Below are 16,689 nucleotides of genomic sequence, written 5' to 3'. Positions count from 1 at the left end.
AGAGAGAGAGAGAGAGAGAGAGAGAGAAATATCTACTTAATAATTAAAGATGATGCAGCTCCCTCAATATATTGAGTCAACTTGTGGCTAGAAATATTGTCAGTTCTTGGGTTACATATTTTCCCAAATAGGCTATATTATAAGTCATTATTTCTGATTCCATGAATTAGTATAATTTATTGGCACAGCCCTAGCTTTAACAGCATTTCCATATCTCCCATGAACTTGCTCTGTTTCCATGCATGTTAATATTTTAAGACTGTTCTGATGGTCTAACTCATATCTCACACTGTACTAGATAGCAATATGTGTGCACGTATGTGCACGTGTGTGTGTGTGTGTGTGTATATGTGTTTAACAACATTTTAGTTTTTGGTGGAGAATATTTTATGGTTCTTAAGGACTTCTTTTTAAAGCATATCACTACCTTGCAGTAGTGAACAAACAAAGTATATATATTAGATTTATTTATTTGATTTCCTAAATACATACTTTTTCTACAGACATGGATGATGCTCAAATCCTCCCACGCCCACCTCGCGTCAGACATTTTTCACAGAGTGAGGAAACGCCCAGTGAAGTTTTTGATGCATTGAATGAGGAGCAGACACTTCCACGAAGTAGCAGCACATCTGACATCCTGGAACCATTCACAGTTGAGCGAGTCAAAGGTGCAGTTCCTGTCATTGACGATTCATCCCATCATGCTCCAAGCTTACAGAGTTCCACAGAGGCCTCTTCAATATGTAGATCCACTGAAAGTCATGTTACTGATACAAATAGCAGAGAGTCCTCTCTGGAAGTTGGGGATAGTATTTATGACCATCTCTGTCATTTGGTAGGCCCAGTAGAACTTGCAGATACAGCCTTTGAACAAAACCAGTATGTTGACCTTGAAGGTGAAGATGATCTTCTTTCCTCTCTGAGAGAATATCTTAAGGAAAACGAAGAACTTTGCAGTAGCATTGAGATAGATAAGCATGAGCCTTCTTCTCATGAAGTTGATGCAGGAATAAGTAGGAATGATAAATTGCCATTGGATGGAGTAGAGCATACAGACCAGACTGTTACATGTGCAAGTAGTACCACTGTGGCAGAAAGTGCCGATAATGCAGAACTGCAATTGGAGCAAAACCAAAGTGGCTTTATAAGTAATATTGCACCTACACAAGTAGACAGTTCTACAGGAAGCCAAGCTGATAAAGCTAAACATTTAAACATTGATAAGCCCATCCAAAATCTGCCTGATCCCAGGTCAAGTAGCCCTAGAGAAAAGGAAACGAAGAGGTATTTGTTGAGACAAATTGCCACTGATGTAGATGTATCTGTGGAAGCAGTGCTAGCTGAAAAGCATAGAAGTGCCCTCTTTAATGAAAAAATAACCAACACAAGTGTTATGCATGCAAAGAAAATGCCACATAAAGCCTTAGTTAACCCTGAAATGCTTCACATTACTGGCATGAGCAAACTGTCACCGACTAAGAGAAGCATATCTGAAACGGTAACCCATAAGGCTAAAATAATGAAAATAGCAGCTAAAAAGCGAAACAGTGTCCATGTTACTTTTAGGCCATCTACTGAATCAGTTCAGTTTTATAATCCTCTAGAAAACAAGGAGGCCCCCTGGAAAGCAAGACTTCGTAAACTCAGTGGTTTCAGTAGCGGGAGCAGTAGCAACAGCAGCAGCAGCAGCAGCAGCAGCAGCAACACAAGCACCAGCTCATCCACAATGGCTGTGCTGGTCAAACCTGGAATATATAGGCCTCTAGATACAGCCGGTACAACTTCTGCTTATAGTAGGCAAATTAAAGAATCAGGAGATGTTCCAGCATTCATGTTGCAGAAGGAAAATATTGGAATAAATCAAATGTCAAACCGTAGCCCACCTAAGCCACCGAGTCAGGAGTCGGGACAACAGCAGGGCTCCCTGGGTGGTGTTTATAAATCTGTTGTACATGCTCTTTCGAAGCCGAAGGCAAATGTTTCCCCACAGAGGCAGAGCAGAGTGCCAGCAGAGGCTCCACTGAGGGATCTGTACAGTCATGTAATGGGCTATTTTGGAAAGAAAGCTGCAGGTGAGCACTAACAGTGTGCAGAGCACAATAGGAGAAAGGCAGCACCAGTTTGGCTTGATGCACCTGAAGCAAGCTCTTATAAAGCAAATCAAAAGGCTTTGGGATGATCAGTGCTTTTCCTGTTTGGTTTTGCATGCGCATATGGCCAGCTGAATTTCCCCCCTCCAGCATAAGTTACTTTGATAAACGTTAAATTACTAATTATCCTTTTCTTAAAATAATAGTGAACCACTTTGCTGCTGAACACTTTAAGAGTAGGGAAGAGGAAGAGATAGTAAATGACCTACCAATGGATCCTATCTTTATCATGTACTTTTGGCAAGCCTTGAAAGCCAGTCTTCAATATATATTTGGCATTTGTATGCTTTCCAATAAGGGGAAAAAATTGGTTTTGATATCTCCAATTTATCTTCCTAGTGATCAGTTCTTGCTGTTGAGCCAATTGTAGGTTCAGTTAATTTTTCTTCCTCCTCCTCCTGAAAATGAGACAAGTAGGTTTCAAAATTTAATGTTTGGACTATCTTCTTAAAACAATCTGGTGTGGATTTTTGTCATTTTTATTTGAGCTATTTCAAAATATGCTTCAGTGCTTTCTGTGTGCATTCACTGGAATGGATGCACTGACTTCCTAGCAACATCTATCACTGCTTTCCTTCCCCCCCCCTGGGGTCATGGAATTGCATAAAGGTACCATGATAGTTCTCCTTGAGCTAACTGTGAGCCTCTATGTATTAACCAAAATGGGCAAGGCTGGCTGTCATCCTAATATCACCATCTTAGTTCATGTGTTCAGTAACTTTTAAAAGAACAATAAATTAACTTTCAGCAGTGAGGTAGGTTTTTTGTGCTTTTTTTGTTTTTTTACATGGTATGCTGGCATGATTAACAGAATGTTCTGTAATGCATCCTGCATTGAGATGTTAATGCCATCTGAGGGCAGTCTTTGTAAGCATATCACAGTAGACTGGGTAGTAATGTAGATTCTTTCTGGCTAATTTGTTTCAATATGCTATTTAGTAAAAGTTTCTCTTTAAAAGCAATGTGCAGTCTGGATTCTAGGAGTATATAGAATGAAAATTTGAAATTTAATAGTTCAAGGTTTTAATATCAAGACCATGTTATACCTCAGATAAACAAGAAAAATAAAACCTTCAAGGTAAAATAACACAATAGTGTAACAGAATTAAAACACTGTAATTATGTGCAATATTGATCATAAACCACTGACCATTTTAAGTCTTCTGTTAATTTTTGAATCATGTCATCTTTCATTGTTTATTAATTTATTTAAGTGTACTCTGTGTCTACAGTACTGCATTGAAACATATTTCATTGATACATTCTACTTATATGTTTCTCATTAGCATACACCCGCAGAATTTGGGGGGGGGGGGTATGCATCTGGTGATATGGAGGAATGAAGAATGTGTGCTTAAAGCAAGCATTAACAACTTTAAGTAGTGCTTATCTGTAAGCTTTCTTGCTCTTTTAAACGTCACACTGGAAATTGACTAACACTTGCTCAGTGGTGATGGGTAGGGGTGGGGGGCGTTGAAGGGTGAGGATAGACTTACTAATTCCTAAAACTAAATTTATTTTATGGGAGAAGGTGTTTTTAACTGCATGGCATTATTTTGTATTTACTGGTTTATTTCTGTGCTTTTAAAAAATATTTTGTTATTTAAACTGTTCTTTACTATATACAGTCATTCATTTGCTTTTAGCCAATAGAGAGGATATGAGCCCAAAGCAGAACCCTCTTGGTAGTGATAATGGCAGTAGTAATGCAAATATTCCTGACCTCATGGATGAGTTTATAGCTGAAAGACTGCGCAGTGGTAGTGCTCTGGTAAGCTTTTGCAATTTTCTTTTGTCCTGAAATATAAGATATAATTCTAATGCTAAGCAATTTACAAGATCACCAGTTAATTATGACTGTAAAAATGTTAATAGTTAGTGATGTTTCTTAGTTTGATAACCTCAAATGAAAATGGCTGCAGTGAATGTTATTTTATGGAAACAGAGCTAGACTTAAAAATCAATAGTAGCTGGATCATTTAGTTTTGTACAGCCCTTGCCTCTGAAATAGCAAACATGAAAACCTTTTCTGGCTGTAAAAGTGTTTTCTAAAACTCTTTCTCCAATTGTAATATTTCTTCAATTAGAATGTGACCAGAAGAGGGAGCAGTCCAGGAAGCTTAGAAGTTCCAAAAGACCTTCCCGATATACTGAACAAGCAGAGCCAAATGCGCCCTGCAGATGACCCAGGTGTGCCTTCTGAGTGGACATCTCCTGCGAGTGCAGGCAGCAGTGACCTTGTCAGTTCCGACAGCCATTCAGACTCCTTCAGCGCCTTCCAGTACGATGGCCAAAAATTTGAAAGCAAGTATTCCCACATCCAGCTTCCCCTAAAATCATAATACCTCCCCTACTTTTTTTTTGTGATAGACAGCTTTATGCAGAAAAAATGAGAACAGTGAATGTGCACAGGTTCTGTAAGTGATCTGGAGCAAAGTCCACAAGGAATGTGTTTGGCTTATCATCCACTTTATAAGAGCACACAACTTTGGGAGCAGGTATTTTTGTAGACCTAGATCCGTGAAAGAAACAACAGACAACAGTACAACCTTCTAGCAACCCTGGCCCTATATGTACGCTGGTGGGAAGGAACTTCTCCACTTTGCAATCCTTCTTTTCCACTGTGATGGTTTCCTCAGGGTCATGAATATGTCCCTCACGCTGTTCTCCCTACAACAACTTGGATGCATCATCAACAAGATCTCATTGCATTTAGTTTAGCAGATCCAGACCTTCATAATTGATCTTTGATGTGGCTGTGGGGAAGATCTCCCTGTTTTAGGACAGGCAGAATAAGAACTCTTTAGCACTTTAGACTATATACCTAGTAAAGCTACAAAGGGCTGTAATAGCTTGCATCAACTTGATTCGCTAGTTGAGATTCCTGTCCAAGTTGTCCAATAACAGTTCAACCCCAGTTGGTGGCTAAACCCTGATCATATTATTTTTGCACACACAGATAAAAGCCTCTCAGGAGGGTGTGTGATGCATGCTGCCAAAGCCTTTGCAAAGTAGAAGATTATTATTTTCTAGGAAGGAGAAACGTTTTCTCCAGAATTTCTTCTGCCTCATTGTTTAGTCATAAGATCCCAAAACACTAGATCATGTTGCTTAGATTTGTTGGAATCTGCACATGATTGCACAACTCACTTGCATTAAACACAAGATGAAAGGTAGCAAGAATGCCCTTTGTAGGGAAATCCTATGTTTTTGAAATTGATAAGGTCTATGCTTTTAAAAGGGGCACGGGTAGCGCTGTGGTCTAAACCACAGAGCCTGGGGCTTGCCAATCAGAAGGTCAGCAGTTCGAATCGCCGCAACAGGGTGAGCTCCCCTTGCTCAGTCCCTGCTCCTGCTAACCTAGCAGTTCGAAAACACGTCAAAGTGCAAGTAGATAAATAGGTACCACTCTGGCGGGATGGTAAACAGCGTTTCCGTGCACTGCTCTGGTTCGCCAGGAGCGGCTTTGTCATGCTGGCCACATGACCCAGAAGCTGCCTGCGGACAAACGCCGGCTCCCTCGGCCTATAGAGCGAGATGAGCGCCGCAACCCCAGACTTGTTCGTGACTGGGCTTAACGGTCAGGGGTCCCTTTACCTATATGCGTTTAGTTAGGCCCTTCAGATATGTATATATTTCTCTCTGTAGATTTCAGCTTTGGCCCTGAAGGTGGCACAATAACTTCTGCAGAGTCTGATGCAGGTTCAGGACTTCAGCAGAGTGCTGAAGAACAGGAAGTTGCTAGTCTAACTACACTCCATATTGATTCTGAGACCAGCAGTCTTAATCAACAACCACTATCTGCTGATGCAGCAACTATTACAGGTAATAGTAATAATAATGTATTATTTGTATCCCTTCCATCTGACTGGGTTATTCCTCTGCTGCAATAATAATAATAATAATAATTATTATTATTATTATTATTATTTATTTATTTATACCCCGCCCATCTGGCCGGGTTCCCCCAGCCACTCTGGGCGGCTTCCAACAAAACACTAAAATACAGAAATCCTCTGCAAAGCAGAGGAGTGAAATTTCTGAGTATTTAACTCATTTCTAGAAGATTAGCCATTTTATTCTGTGGCAGCAATAAGACGAGTTGGAGTACCTTAAACAATTTAAAGACATTCATTTTCACAGCCTTCCTCTTAGAAATGGTGAAAGATATAGCCTATAAAGTTGATCTGAATAAAATAATTTATGGGGCACATTTTGCCAGTTAAATTTAATTTTTAATAAATCCCAGAATATTGTTTTCTGGAATAATAGACCTCTTCATATCAAGTAGAGTTTGTAGCCATGATCCAGAGGTCTGCGCATGGCAAAACTACATACCAGCCTTTTTTCTCTCTTCATCTGTCACCCCTATAAACCATCAAACAGCTTTTAAATTTCCCCAAAGTTGAGCAGGAAATCAGCCTGCTGAAGACCTCAGCAGCATATATAGTAAGCATCCAGGGGCTTGATATTTTGTTGCTGGCCCCACTTTTGATGCATAGGCTATTTGGAAATTCCTATAACAGATAAAATTATGGATTTACCAGTACCAGCAACTTAAATTTGACTGTATAGGTGTCCAAAGTGCTACTAATAACATATTTTTAGATGTGTGTTGTGTTGTTGTTGAGCTTTGTATGCTACTTGCAAATCAGAATGAAGGCTGAGTAAATGCATTTTTTATTCTGAGAACTAAAATCTCATTTGTAGGTTCTGAAAGTGCATCACCAATCCAGTCTGCTCTTGGATCACGGTCGCAGACACCATCACCTGCCACTCTGAGTGCAGATCACAACGAACAGAAAGATCTACAGCTGGATGAGAAGCTCCACCACTCTGTTTTACAGACACCAGATGACCTAGGCAATATCTTAGATAGAAAAGTTTAAGAATAGCTTTTATTTCATTTCCTATACAGTGCTCACTGTTTTCACTATCGGGTAGTCTCAGAGAAGAGTACTTGTATTTTCTGTTTGCCGTTCTTTAAATTTGTCTTACTAATTATGTTTCTAACTCCTGGGAGAAAGTAAATTTCTCCTGTTGGATTAAAGCAGGAGCATGGACTATTTATACATTAAATAAGCTGGGTAAATGTGGCACAGTGGGGGATTGAGGGACCATAACTGCTCTGTTCTACCTGGCTATCATATATTTTGATGCAACATATTAATGGGTTTTTCTTGGGAGGAATTCAACATCTTGCTGTTGTGGTCATTCTGTCAACACAAGCATTTCAGCTTGCCAGATGGAATGATTCCTCCTCCTTCCCCACATGTGGTTCTCTGGGGGTTTTCCTGACCCCTTTAGAGCCAGGGGGCCATGAGGAAGGAGGAAAGCCTCACTGCACAAATGGAAGTTCTTGCACACCTCGCATCATTTCCCCCCTTAACTTCTTAATCTACCTCCAAATAATAGTTGGCCTGAAGTTTTGTTTGTTTTTCCTTCTTTTACAGAAACTAGTGATTTTCCATCTGAATGCTGCAGTGTGATGGCAGGAGGAACAGTCACTGGATGGCATGCAGATGTAGCTACTGTAATGTGGAGACGAATGTTAGGAATTTTAGGAGATGTCAATTCCATTATGGACCCTGAAATACATGCTCAAGTTTTTGATTACCTTTGTGAACTCTGGCAAAATCTTGCTAAGGTATTTGGAGAACTGAATATTTTTAGCCGCTCAGCCTAAAAAAGTATTTTAAGGTAGAATTGAAGCAGCAAATTCATCTTCACACAAGTTTGCATTGTATTTCTAAATAATTTCAGATTAGAGACAATCTTGGCATTTCAGCTGATAACATGACATCACCTTCTCCACCAGTTCTAATTCCTCCATTGCGAATTCTGACTCCATGGCTATTCAAGGTAAACACAGTGTAGCCAATTCTGTGAAATTGAAAATTGGGGTAGCTTATGAAAGTATTAATATTGTGGTTTCATTCTTTAATATTAGGCAACCATGTTGACTGATAAGTACAAACAAGGCAAGTTACATGCTTATAAACTCATATGTAATACAATGAAGCGGAGACAAGACGTTTCTCCAAACAGGGACTTTTTAACTCATTTCTACAATATAATGCACTGTGGACTACTTCATGTTGATCAGGTAAGGGGCCTCAATAATGTAAACTTTATTCTGAAGCGCATTTATGAGCAGTCGTGAACCCAGAAAATTAAAAGCGTGTTGCAGAGTATGCCTTTGAGAATTTGCAAATGTAATCCTCACTTGGAGTTTTTTTCATTCATTGTAAATTATGTTTTAAAGAAGTGGTTTTCAAACTTTCTAATATCGGAAAACCATTTCTACATGCTTCTTGCCTCTGGCAAGAAAACTCTGTATGTTGTACAAGAAGCTGGGGAGTGTTACAGTGTACATAGTATCAGGCTACTGGCTGGGCCTTTCTTGAGTAAACTTAGAATGCACTAACTAGTTCTTGTAGCTACATGTTTCAGGGAAAGATCACTAGTGTTGATCAAGCTGCGTTTCAGGACCCTTGCCTGCCACTTTTGATCTCTTCATTGATAAGCTTCCAAGGAAAGCACAGGTTTTTTTGAAGAATACTGTATTTTGAAAACGATTGCTTTAGAGACAGAGACTTAGCTCTTGCAAACAGAAGATGACATGGTAGATCTGTGTTTGAGCTGCACTCTTTTGGATTGTAGGTGGGTCCATACCCCTTCACTCAAAAAAAAAAAACCACACACACACACAAAAAAAACACCAATGAGCTATCAGGGTGCAGTGTTCTAAAAAAATTTTTTTTGTTGACATCTCCCTTTTTTGTGATTGAATGCTCCTCCAGAAATAATTAAAAACCAATCATAAGAGTCACACCTACAGTCTAAAGTAGTAGAGCCTATACTCAGGTTTGCCACCTCATATGCTGTTCATGAGAACTAGCCCAGAGTCTTTGTTCAGCAAACCTGAATATAGGCAGTCTTGCTGTATCTTAAGTGACTATTCATGCAAGATTTTGTCTCATACTCACAGTTTCAACTCCTTGCAAAACAATCTAATTACCAATTTATAATAGTTCTGGTAAAGCTATGCCTTTTGGGTATAATTGCCAAGAATCTGTCATACTGCTGAATAAGATACCTTCCCTGAAATCTAAGGGTCATTGGCAAATAAGGAGACATTGGTTCCAGTAATCTTACTCATCTTCTCTTAGAGTTAGCAAATACTTTAGAAGGAAACTCTACTCCCATTTGTTAAATATTTTGTACTGCTTTTTACTGTCTTTCATTTTCTTCTTTCTCTGATGGTCAGTTCTAACTTGGAGGCATTTCTGACTAATCATTTTGCACCCTCAAGACAAATTTGGGTTTTATTCCCATCATGCACATTTGTGAAAGCCACCTAATAAAAAAAGTTCTCTGGGCAATTAACACCAAAAAGACAGTAAAATGTAAAAGTATAGTAAAACATGAGCACCAGATTTAAAGCACAATAAAAGCAGTAGAATCATAGAGTTGGAAGAGACCACAAGGGCCACCCAGTCCAACCCCCTGCCAAGCAGGAAACACCATCAAAGCATTCCTGACATATGCCTGTCAAGCCTCTGCTTAAAGACCTCCAAAGAGGGAGACTCCACCACACTCCTTGGCAGCAAATTCCACTGTCGAACAGCTCTGTCAGGAAGTTCTTCCTAATGTTTAGGTGGAATCTTCCTTCTTGTCGTTTGAATCCATTGCTCCGTGTCCGCTTCTCTGGAGCAGCAGAAAACAACATTTCTCCCTCCTCTATATGGCATCCTTTAATATATTTGAACATGGCTATCATATCACCCCTTAACCTTCTCTTCTCCAGGCTAAACATACCCAGCTCCCTAAGCCATTCCTCATAAGGCATCGTTTCCAGGCCTTTGACCATTTTGGTTGCCCTCCTCTGGACATGTTCCAGCTTGTCAGTATCCTTCTGACAGAATAAATCCTGATTTAAAGCCAACAACTAGGAACGACCAGTGTTCGAAACTCCCAATGTCCTGGGGCACATTTTGTGACAGGGAATTTCATTAGCGTGAGCAGTTTCTGAGCTCTGTGTGCAGTACTGCGCATAAGATTTCAGATTAAAACTGCAGAGTGGAAGGAAAAGGAGGACCTTTTTCTGCCTCCCCACTTCCAGCTACTTACTCTCTGAAGACTGGAGAAGAGACCCTCTTAAGAATCTTAGGGAAGTGGGCAGGGGAAGGACTCGACCATGTGAAAAATGAGTTACAGGGAACCAGGCAGAGGGCCTTCTCAGTAGTGGCACCCGCCCTGTGGAACGCCCTCCCACCAGATGTCAAAGTGAAAAACAACTACCAAACTTTTAGAGGACATCTGAAGGCAGCCCTGTTTAGGGAAGCTTTTAATCTTTAAGAAATTAGTGTATTTTAATATTTATGTTGGAAACCGCCCAGAGTGGCTGGGGAAACCCAGCCAGATGGGTGGGGTATAAATAATAAATATATTTATGAATATATATTTTTGAGAGAATGTTCACATCTTGACAAGTTCCAATGTAGCTGCAAATCCTATGAATAAATGTGGCTAGATTTGGGTAATAGTTTTATTCTAGTTCACTGGGAAATTATTTTTCATTCAGGTTCAGTTTGACTCCCTGGCTGCACTTGGACATCATGATGATTTCCTCCATGGTTTATCATTAAGAATACGAGCGTAGGCAAGCCTTGGGCTTGTGTAGCACGCAAACCCTTCCTGCTCCTGAAGGAAGCGTTTGCTTCCGTTTTTAGTTGAACACAGCTTGTTGTTTCATCCCAACCCAACAACCTGTGACTAAATCTTAACACTGGTTTGTTTCAAATAAACTCCTTCATACCTATACTGTGTAAACAGTTTAGAATGGAGACAACACACTAAACTGTGATTAATTCAAAACAGAAGCAACCACACCAAAGGGGAAAGTGGGGGCATGGAAACCCAATATTTGCTGTGATTTATTCCCATCAGAATAAAACATAGATTATCACAATCTCCAAATGCTGCCACTGACATTCTCAAAACGGGGTTTCATACTATTTATTTCGCCCTTCCGTTAGTCTTTTTATTTAACAGAGTATCCATAATGGAAGTTGCAAGCAATCTGTCTATTAAACAGTTCTGTGTCTCTTTTCCTCCAAGGATATCGTCAATACAATCATCAAGCACTGTTCTCCTCAGTTTTTTTCACTTGGTTTACCTGGTGCCACCACGCTGATCATGGACTTCATTGTCGCAGCTGGTAGAGTGGCAGCATCCTCTTTTCTCAATGTGAGTTTCTTTTAACAAAAATTATTGCTGCTGTTTAAAATTATTTACAGACCACATTTCATTGTGAAAAATAGCAACACAGTTTGCAAAATAAAACCAGTACAACAAAGTAACAATAAAATATATACCAGAGTTCACTAAAGTCAGTACTAAGGATTGGTGCTTCAAAACCCTGGTATGACATAGGTGCCTGACATATCTCTAGGAGGTCATTCCACAGTGGGAGGGTCACCACAGAGAAGGCCCTCTTTTTGTTGTATGACTGGGCTGGTTTGTACAGAAGGAAGTGCTCTCTCAGATAGCCTGGTCCTAAGCTGTTGCCCAGGTTAATTATATTCAGCAATTGCTGTTAGATTTTCTGTAGGTGTCTGTCCATCCATCAGGTAGGATCTAGTACCACCTGGTATCCAGAAACAGGATGTGCAACTCAGAGTCGAGGCATATATAACCCCTTCCGGTGCTGATTCCTGTCCATTTCCTGCCTTTGTCTGCGATGGATTTGTGGTCTTAGCTCTCCTTTTGGATTTTTCCTTGTGTTCACTATGAGTGTTTTTCCTTTTGGTCTCCAGGACAGGCGTCCCCCTACTTATGTGTGGGTTACATTCCAGGGCCCCATGCACATAAGCGAAAATTGCCCAAAGTGGGGAGCATCCTCTAAAAAGCCTCCAAACACCTATTTCCCCCCTGCTGTCTCTCCACACAACTCTTTTTTTCAACTAGAGTTGAAGTTCTAGGGTCAGCTGGAGGCCATGCAGCAAAGTGGCTGCGGCGGCGGCTGTGCTACCCTATGTGCCAGCTGTTAGGTGGGGAGGCTGGACAGCCTAAACAAATCCCCACTGTGCCTTCAATCTCTTTGGGACTTCCTCTGACCTCATTGACAGCCTTTTTAGGCTCTCTCCCGCCATTTCCTGGCATTCTGTTTTAAATTTATTTCCCGGCACCATGTAGTTGCACATGAGTAGAACACACGTGGGGGGATGTCTGTATTTAGCCTTCCTTTGCTATAATTAAAAAGAGGGAAGGAGGTCTATTTTCTTGCTTGTATCCCCACTTCCTGGGGTCTGTGAGTCTTTTTTCCACTCTTGCTATCCCACTCACCTTTAGCCATGAGGTGGTGCTAGATCCCACCTAATGGATGGACACTAGCTAAAAGCCCCATTTGGGTGAGTCCAACAGTCCATTTATATACAGCTTAATTTTGTATATAGCTATGATTTTTTGTTACTAGGATGTTGGGTACAAAGTTTACCAATTAAAGTCTCTCTCAGTAGGGAGTTTGTCACCTTAAAAGCAACTTAGCATATTATATTTATTTACTAAAAAAGTGTATTATTATAAAGCTGTATATTAGATGATGTACAGGTTGTTTACATTCTTGACACGGTGTTTTATACATCCAATTACTTGCAAATTTGCCTGCCTTACACTGTGCTCCTTTGCCTTAGGGAGCGTGCAATCTAAATTTAAATATTACATGCAGATAGGAAAGGGAGAGGTAAGGGTATCAAACATCAGAAACCACCCTGTGAGCTCTGGGTATAGGGTGATGTATAAATTGAATAAATAATAATAATAAAAGAGGAAAGGTCTGTGAAAGGCAAGCATAAGGGACGAACGTAAGAAAATGGTGCTGTTATGTTGTGCATGCTTTTAACTAGTTACCTAGTTACCTAGAAACTGCTATGCATAAGGTAAACTATCAAACTGAATAGCTAACAAATAACAATAAGCTGTAATACCTGAAGGCAGCCCAGTGCAATTTCATTCTCAAAAAAGTAACTCGGAGGCGTACCCAGCAGGTCAAACACATCACCAGCATATGAGCCAACGAAGCACTGCAACCAGCTCATCATCATTCTGGTCCTTGGGTGATTGAATGGCAATACAAGTAGAACAGGGCTTTACCCCATCCCACTGGCTCATGGCTCATGGCTCTGGCCAGCTTTCTCAACCCCAGGGAACGTTCTGCAGCAGGAAGTCTCTTCTAGTTTAGGGAAGTTTTTAATGTTTAATGCTGTATTGTGTTTTTAATATTTGGTTGGGATCCACCCAGAGTGGCTGGGGAAACCCAGCCAGATGGGTAAGGCACAAGTAATAAGCTGCTGCTGCGGCTGCGGCTGCGGCTGCTGTAAGGGCTCCTTGTGTAATTCAAAATCCTGCCAGGGCTACATGGCCCTTTTGCAACTCATGTTGTCCGTTCATGACTGCAATACCCCAAGAGACCTGTGCTTAAAACATTTCATTTCAAGATGAAGACTAAACTTTATCATCTGTTTGTATCTTTCCCTTTTTCTCAGGCACCAAGAGTAGAAGCACAAGTTCTCTTAGGCTCTCTGGTTTGCTTTCCCAATTTATATTGTGAACTCCCAGCTCTACACCCAAGCACTCCTGACATAGTTGTTTCTCCGTTTACAGATGTTAAGGTAGGTTTTGAAATACTGTGTAGTCTGCATATATTTTCTCTTGTTTAACTGTTTTCAGCTGAGTAGCAGCTCCTAGCACAATCCTATGCGTGCCTTATTTATTGTTGTTGTTGTTGTTGTTGTTGTTAATAATTATCGGTTTGCTTGCTGAATTTGCATCCTACCTTTCCATAGTCAAGGCAGCTAACAGATCCAGTGAAAATAGTGCCTGATTTTTTAAAAAAACCCATAAGAACAAAGCAGGTAAAAAACATCTGTAAAAGCAACAAAAAGAACCAATTTCAACATGTATGTTAGCTAATGGGCTAAAAGACATATGTAAATAAACAATGTATTTGCGTGCAAAAGGTCATCAAATATGGGACTAGCTAGATGTCCCTTGATAAGGAGTTCCAAATGCTGGGAGCAGACTCTCTCTGTAGAGCAGAATAGTCCATGCATGGCCTGAGGGCCACATGCAGCCCTCAAGGCCTTTTTGGTGGCCCTCAGCAACATTTGATGCTTCCAACCCAAGCCCTCACGCTGCCTTCCCAGAGCTGGGTAAGTGAGGCACTAGAACCCTGCTAGCCTTGTGCCTCCTTCCCAAAGCCCAGAGCCTCGCTCAGTTGGCTTTGGGAAGGCTGCATGAGGAGGGGACCTTCAGCACCATTTTTGAAACTGGTCCTCCGAGTTAATTTCAGTTAATTGCTTAAGACTAACCACAATTTGGGACGCAGGTGGCGCTGTGGGTTAAATCACAGGGCCTAGGGCTTGCTGATCAGAAGTTCAGCAGTTCGAATCCCTGCAACGGGGTGAGCTCCCGTTGCTCAGTGCCAGCTCCTGCCAACCTAGCAGTTCGAAAGCACGTCAAAGTGCAAGTAGATAAATAGGTACCGCTTCGGCGGGAAGGTAAACGGCATTTCCGTGTGCTGCTCTGGTTCGCCAGAAGCAGCTTTGTCATGCTGGCCACATGACCTGGAAGCTGTACGTCGGCTTCCTCGGCCAGTAATGCGAGATGAGCGCTGCAACCCCAGAGTCAGTCACAACTGGACCTAATGGTCAGGGGTCCCTTTACCTTTTAACCACAATTTGCCCTGTGGTTAGTTAAAAACAGCAGCAAAGGATTCTGATCTCCTTTCTGTTCTGAAAAGAGGGAAGTGCACATACCCAATGTCAATTCATGTATTGATAAAGTAGCGGCTAGTAGCAGCTCCTCACTGTAAGGGAGTGGATGTTTGTGCACCTAGGCATGATATGGTACCCAAAGCTGGATGATTCAAGGCAATCAGCAGGGATGTATGGCTGAAACAACTTTGGATTCCTTGTTCCATTGGATACTGTCTCTAAGGAAACAGTATGATCAAATAGTATGAACAAATAGTATGATAGTATGAACAAATGTAGAGAGTTTTGTAACTCTCCTTTTTCTGTGAACTTTTCCTATCATATAATAAAGCTTTATTTTAAATTTAAGGGGTTTTTGGATGACTGACTTTGAACATTCTTACTTTAGGAACTGATCATCAAAACGGTATTAAGTTCTGCCAGAGAGGAGCCATCTGGACCGGCAAGGTATGAATAAAGAAGGATCACTGCAGATCCTCAAGCAAATAGGTCAATTTGTGTGTTCAGCTAAATTATTTAAATAGCACAATATGGGTTGACTTTTGGTGTTAATTTGAATCATGGTTTTCTTTCAAATTTGCTTTTGCTCAACTGCATTATGCGTTATCCAGAGAATATATCTGAGAAGGAGATAGATAAGCATTCTTAAAATCCTTTTAAATTCCTTTTAAAAGGAAGTAGCAGTAGATTATGGTTAATGAAGCAAACCAGTGAAAAAGCAGTGGCATGCACCATATATATTAGTTTAGACATTAAGAGATGGCTTCTCTAAGGCTGCAATCCTAAACAGGCTTACCTGGGAATAAGTTCAATTGAACTCAGTGGAGTTTACATCTAATTAGATGACCATAGGGTTGCACTGTTATCCTACCTCAACAAACTCTCAATATACCACAGGTTTTCTACTCCCTTGACATTAGTTTTAGCTTGGCTAAAGTCGGTGCTTACATTGCTATCTAACATTGTTTTGCAGATGTGTTGCTCTTTGTAGCCTTGGCATATGGATATGTGAGGAACTGGTGCATGAATCTCATCATCCTCAGATCAAGGAAGCTCTGAATGTGATCTGTGCATCATTAAAAGTAAGCATGTAACCATTAGGATTTAAAGAACCCTGTGCAGTGTTTCATGTGCACCCTGTGGCTTTTCCGGCCTTCTTTTCTCATTTTCATAGAAGGATCTCTAGGCGGCGCTAGGGCTCACATAGATAAATGCTGGCTGGCGGAAAAAGGCAGCTGCGCGCAGGCACCATGTTTCAGTTTTTGGTTGGTTTTGCACTTGGCAATGTAGTTGAGATGTATCTGGCACAGAACTATGATGTTCCAAACATTTCAAAGAAGATTGAAGACATCAAGAGAGACATGGAAGCTGGAAAGGTGTCTCTGAACGGCAAATGATCTTTACCTAGCCGTCTCTGTATTAAATGAAAATCGGGTTGCCAGACTCAATAGAGGACAGGACTTCTGTGCCTTTAATTGCCCTGCTCTCTTTTGAGTCTGGAAACCTTAAAGAGAAACCAGCAGACCCTTTGCTTGGAAATTAAACAAAGGGTCTGCTGGTTTCTCTTTAAGGTTTCCAGACTCAAAAGAGAGCAGGGCAATTAAAGGCACAGAAGTCCTGTCCTCTATTGAGTCTGGCAACCCTAAATGAAGATCATGTAGTTTTGCCCCTAGGCCGCAGATGCCAAACCTTCATGTGGCTTTTCTGGATTTCCTCCAGATGTGTAGTCTTGAAAAACCAAGTTGCCCTCATGCTGA

General features: G+C 40.8%; 1 protein-coding gene and 1 pseudogene across 15 annotated transcripts in view; both read left to right on the top strand.

The window, feature by feature from the left end:
• Positions 1-16,689, top strand: part of RALGAPA1 (Ral GTPase activating protein catalytic subunit alpha 1) — a 131,390-nt gene that overhangs the window by 51,796 nt on the left and 62,905 nt on the right. For 11 of the 15 annotated variants that reach the window (XR_015950508.1, XR_015950509.1, XR_015950506.1 and 8 more), the window contains 12 exons: positions 504-2,075; positions 3,800-3,924; positions 4,241-4,457; positions 5,802-5,978; positions 6,864-7,016; positions 7,607-7,800; positions 7,917-8,015; positions 8,104-8,259; positions 11,277-11,405; positions 13,703-13,828; positions 15,321-15,379; positions 15,906-16,014. Coding sequence is in view for 11 of the 15 variants with exons in the window: in XM_035109276.3 (XP_034965167.2) it covers positions 504-2,075; positions 3,800-3,924; positions 4,241-4,457; positions 5,802-5,978; positions 6,864-7,016; positions 7,607-7,800; positions 7,917-8,015; positions 8,104-8,259; positions 11,277-11,405; positions 13,703-13,828; positions 15,321-15,379; positions 15,906-16,014 (3,116 nt within the window). In the remaining 4 variants the exon portion in view is untranslated. The remainder of the gene's footprint in view (positions 1-503; positions 2,076-3,799; positions 3,925-4,240; positions 4,458-5,801; positions 5,979-6,863; positions 7,017-7,606; positions 7,801-7,916; positions 8,016-8,103; positions 8,260-11,276; positions 11,406-13,702; positions 13,829-15,320; positions 15,380-15,905; positions 16,015-16,689) is intronic. The other 4 variants (XM_035109320.3, XM_035109311.3, XM_035109302.3 and 1 more) reach the window with 1 other exon arrangement.
• On the top strand, positions 16,027-16,411 carry LOC148687692 (short transmembrane mitochondrial protein 1 pseudogene; annotated as a pseudogene).

This window comes from Zootoca vivipara, chromosome 1 (genome assembly GCF_965207765.1).
Source record: "Zootoca vivipara chromosome 1, rZooViv2.hap1.1, whole genome shotgun sequence".
Taxonomy (NCBI): Eukaryota; Metazoa; Chordata; class Lepidosauria; order Squamata; family Lacertidae; genus Zootoca; species Zootoca vivipara.
The sequence above is the reverse complement of the archived record's forward strand: the minus strand, read 5'-3'. Positions and strand labels throughout refer to the sequence as shown.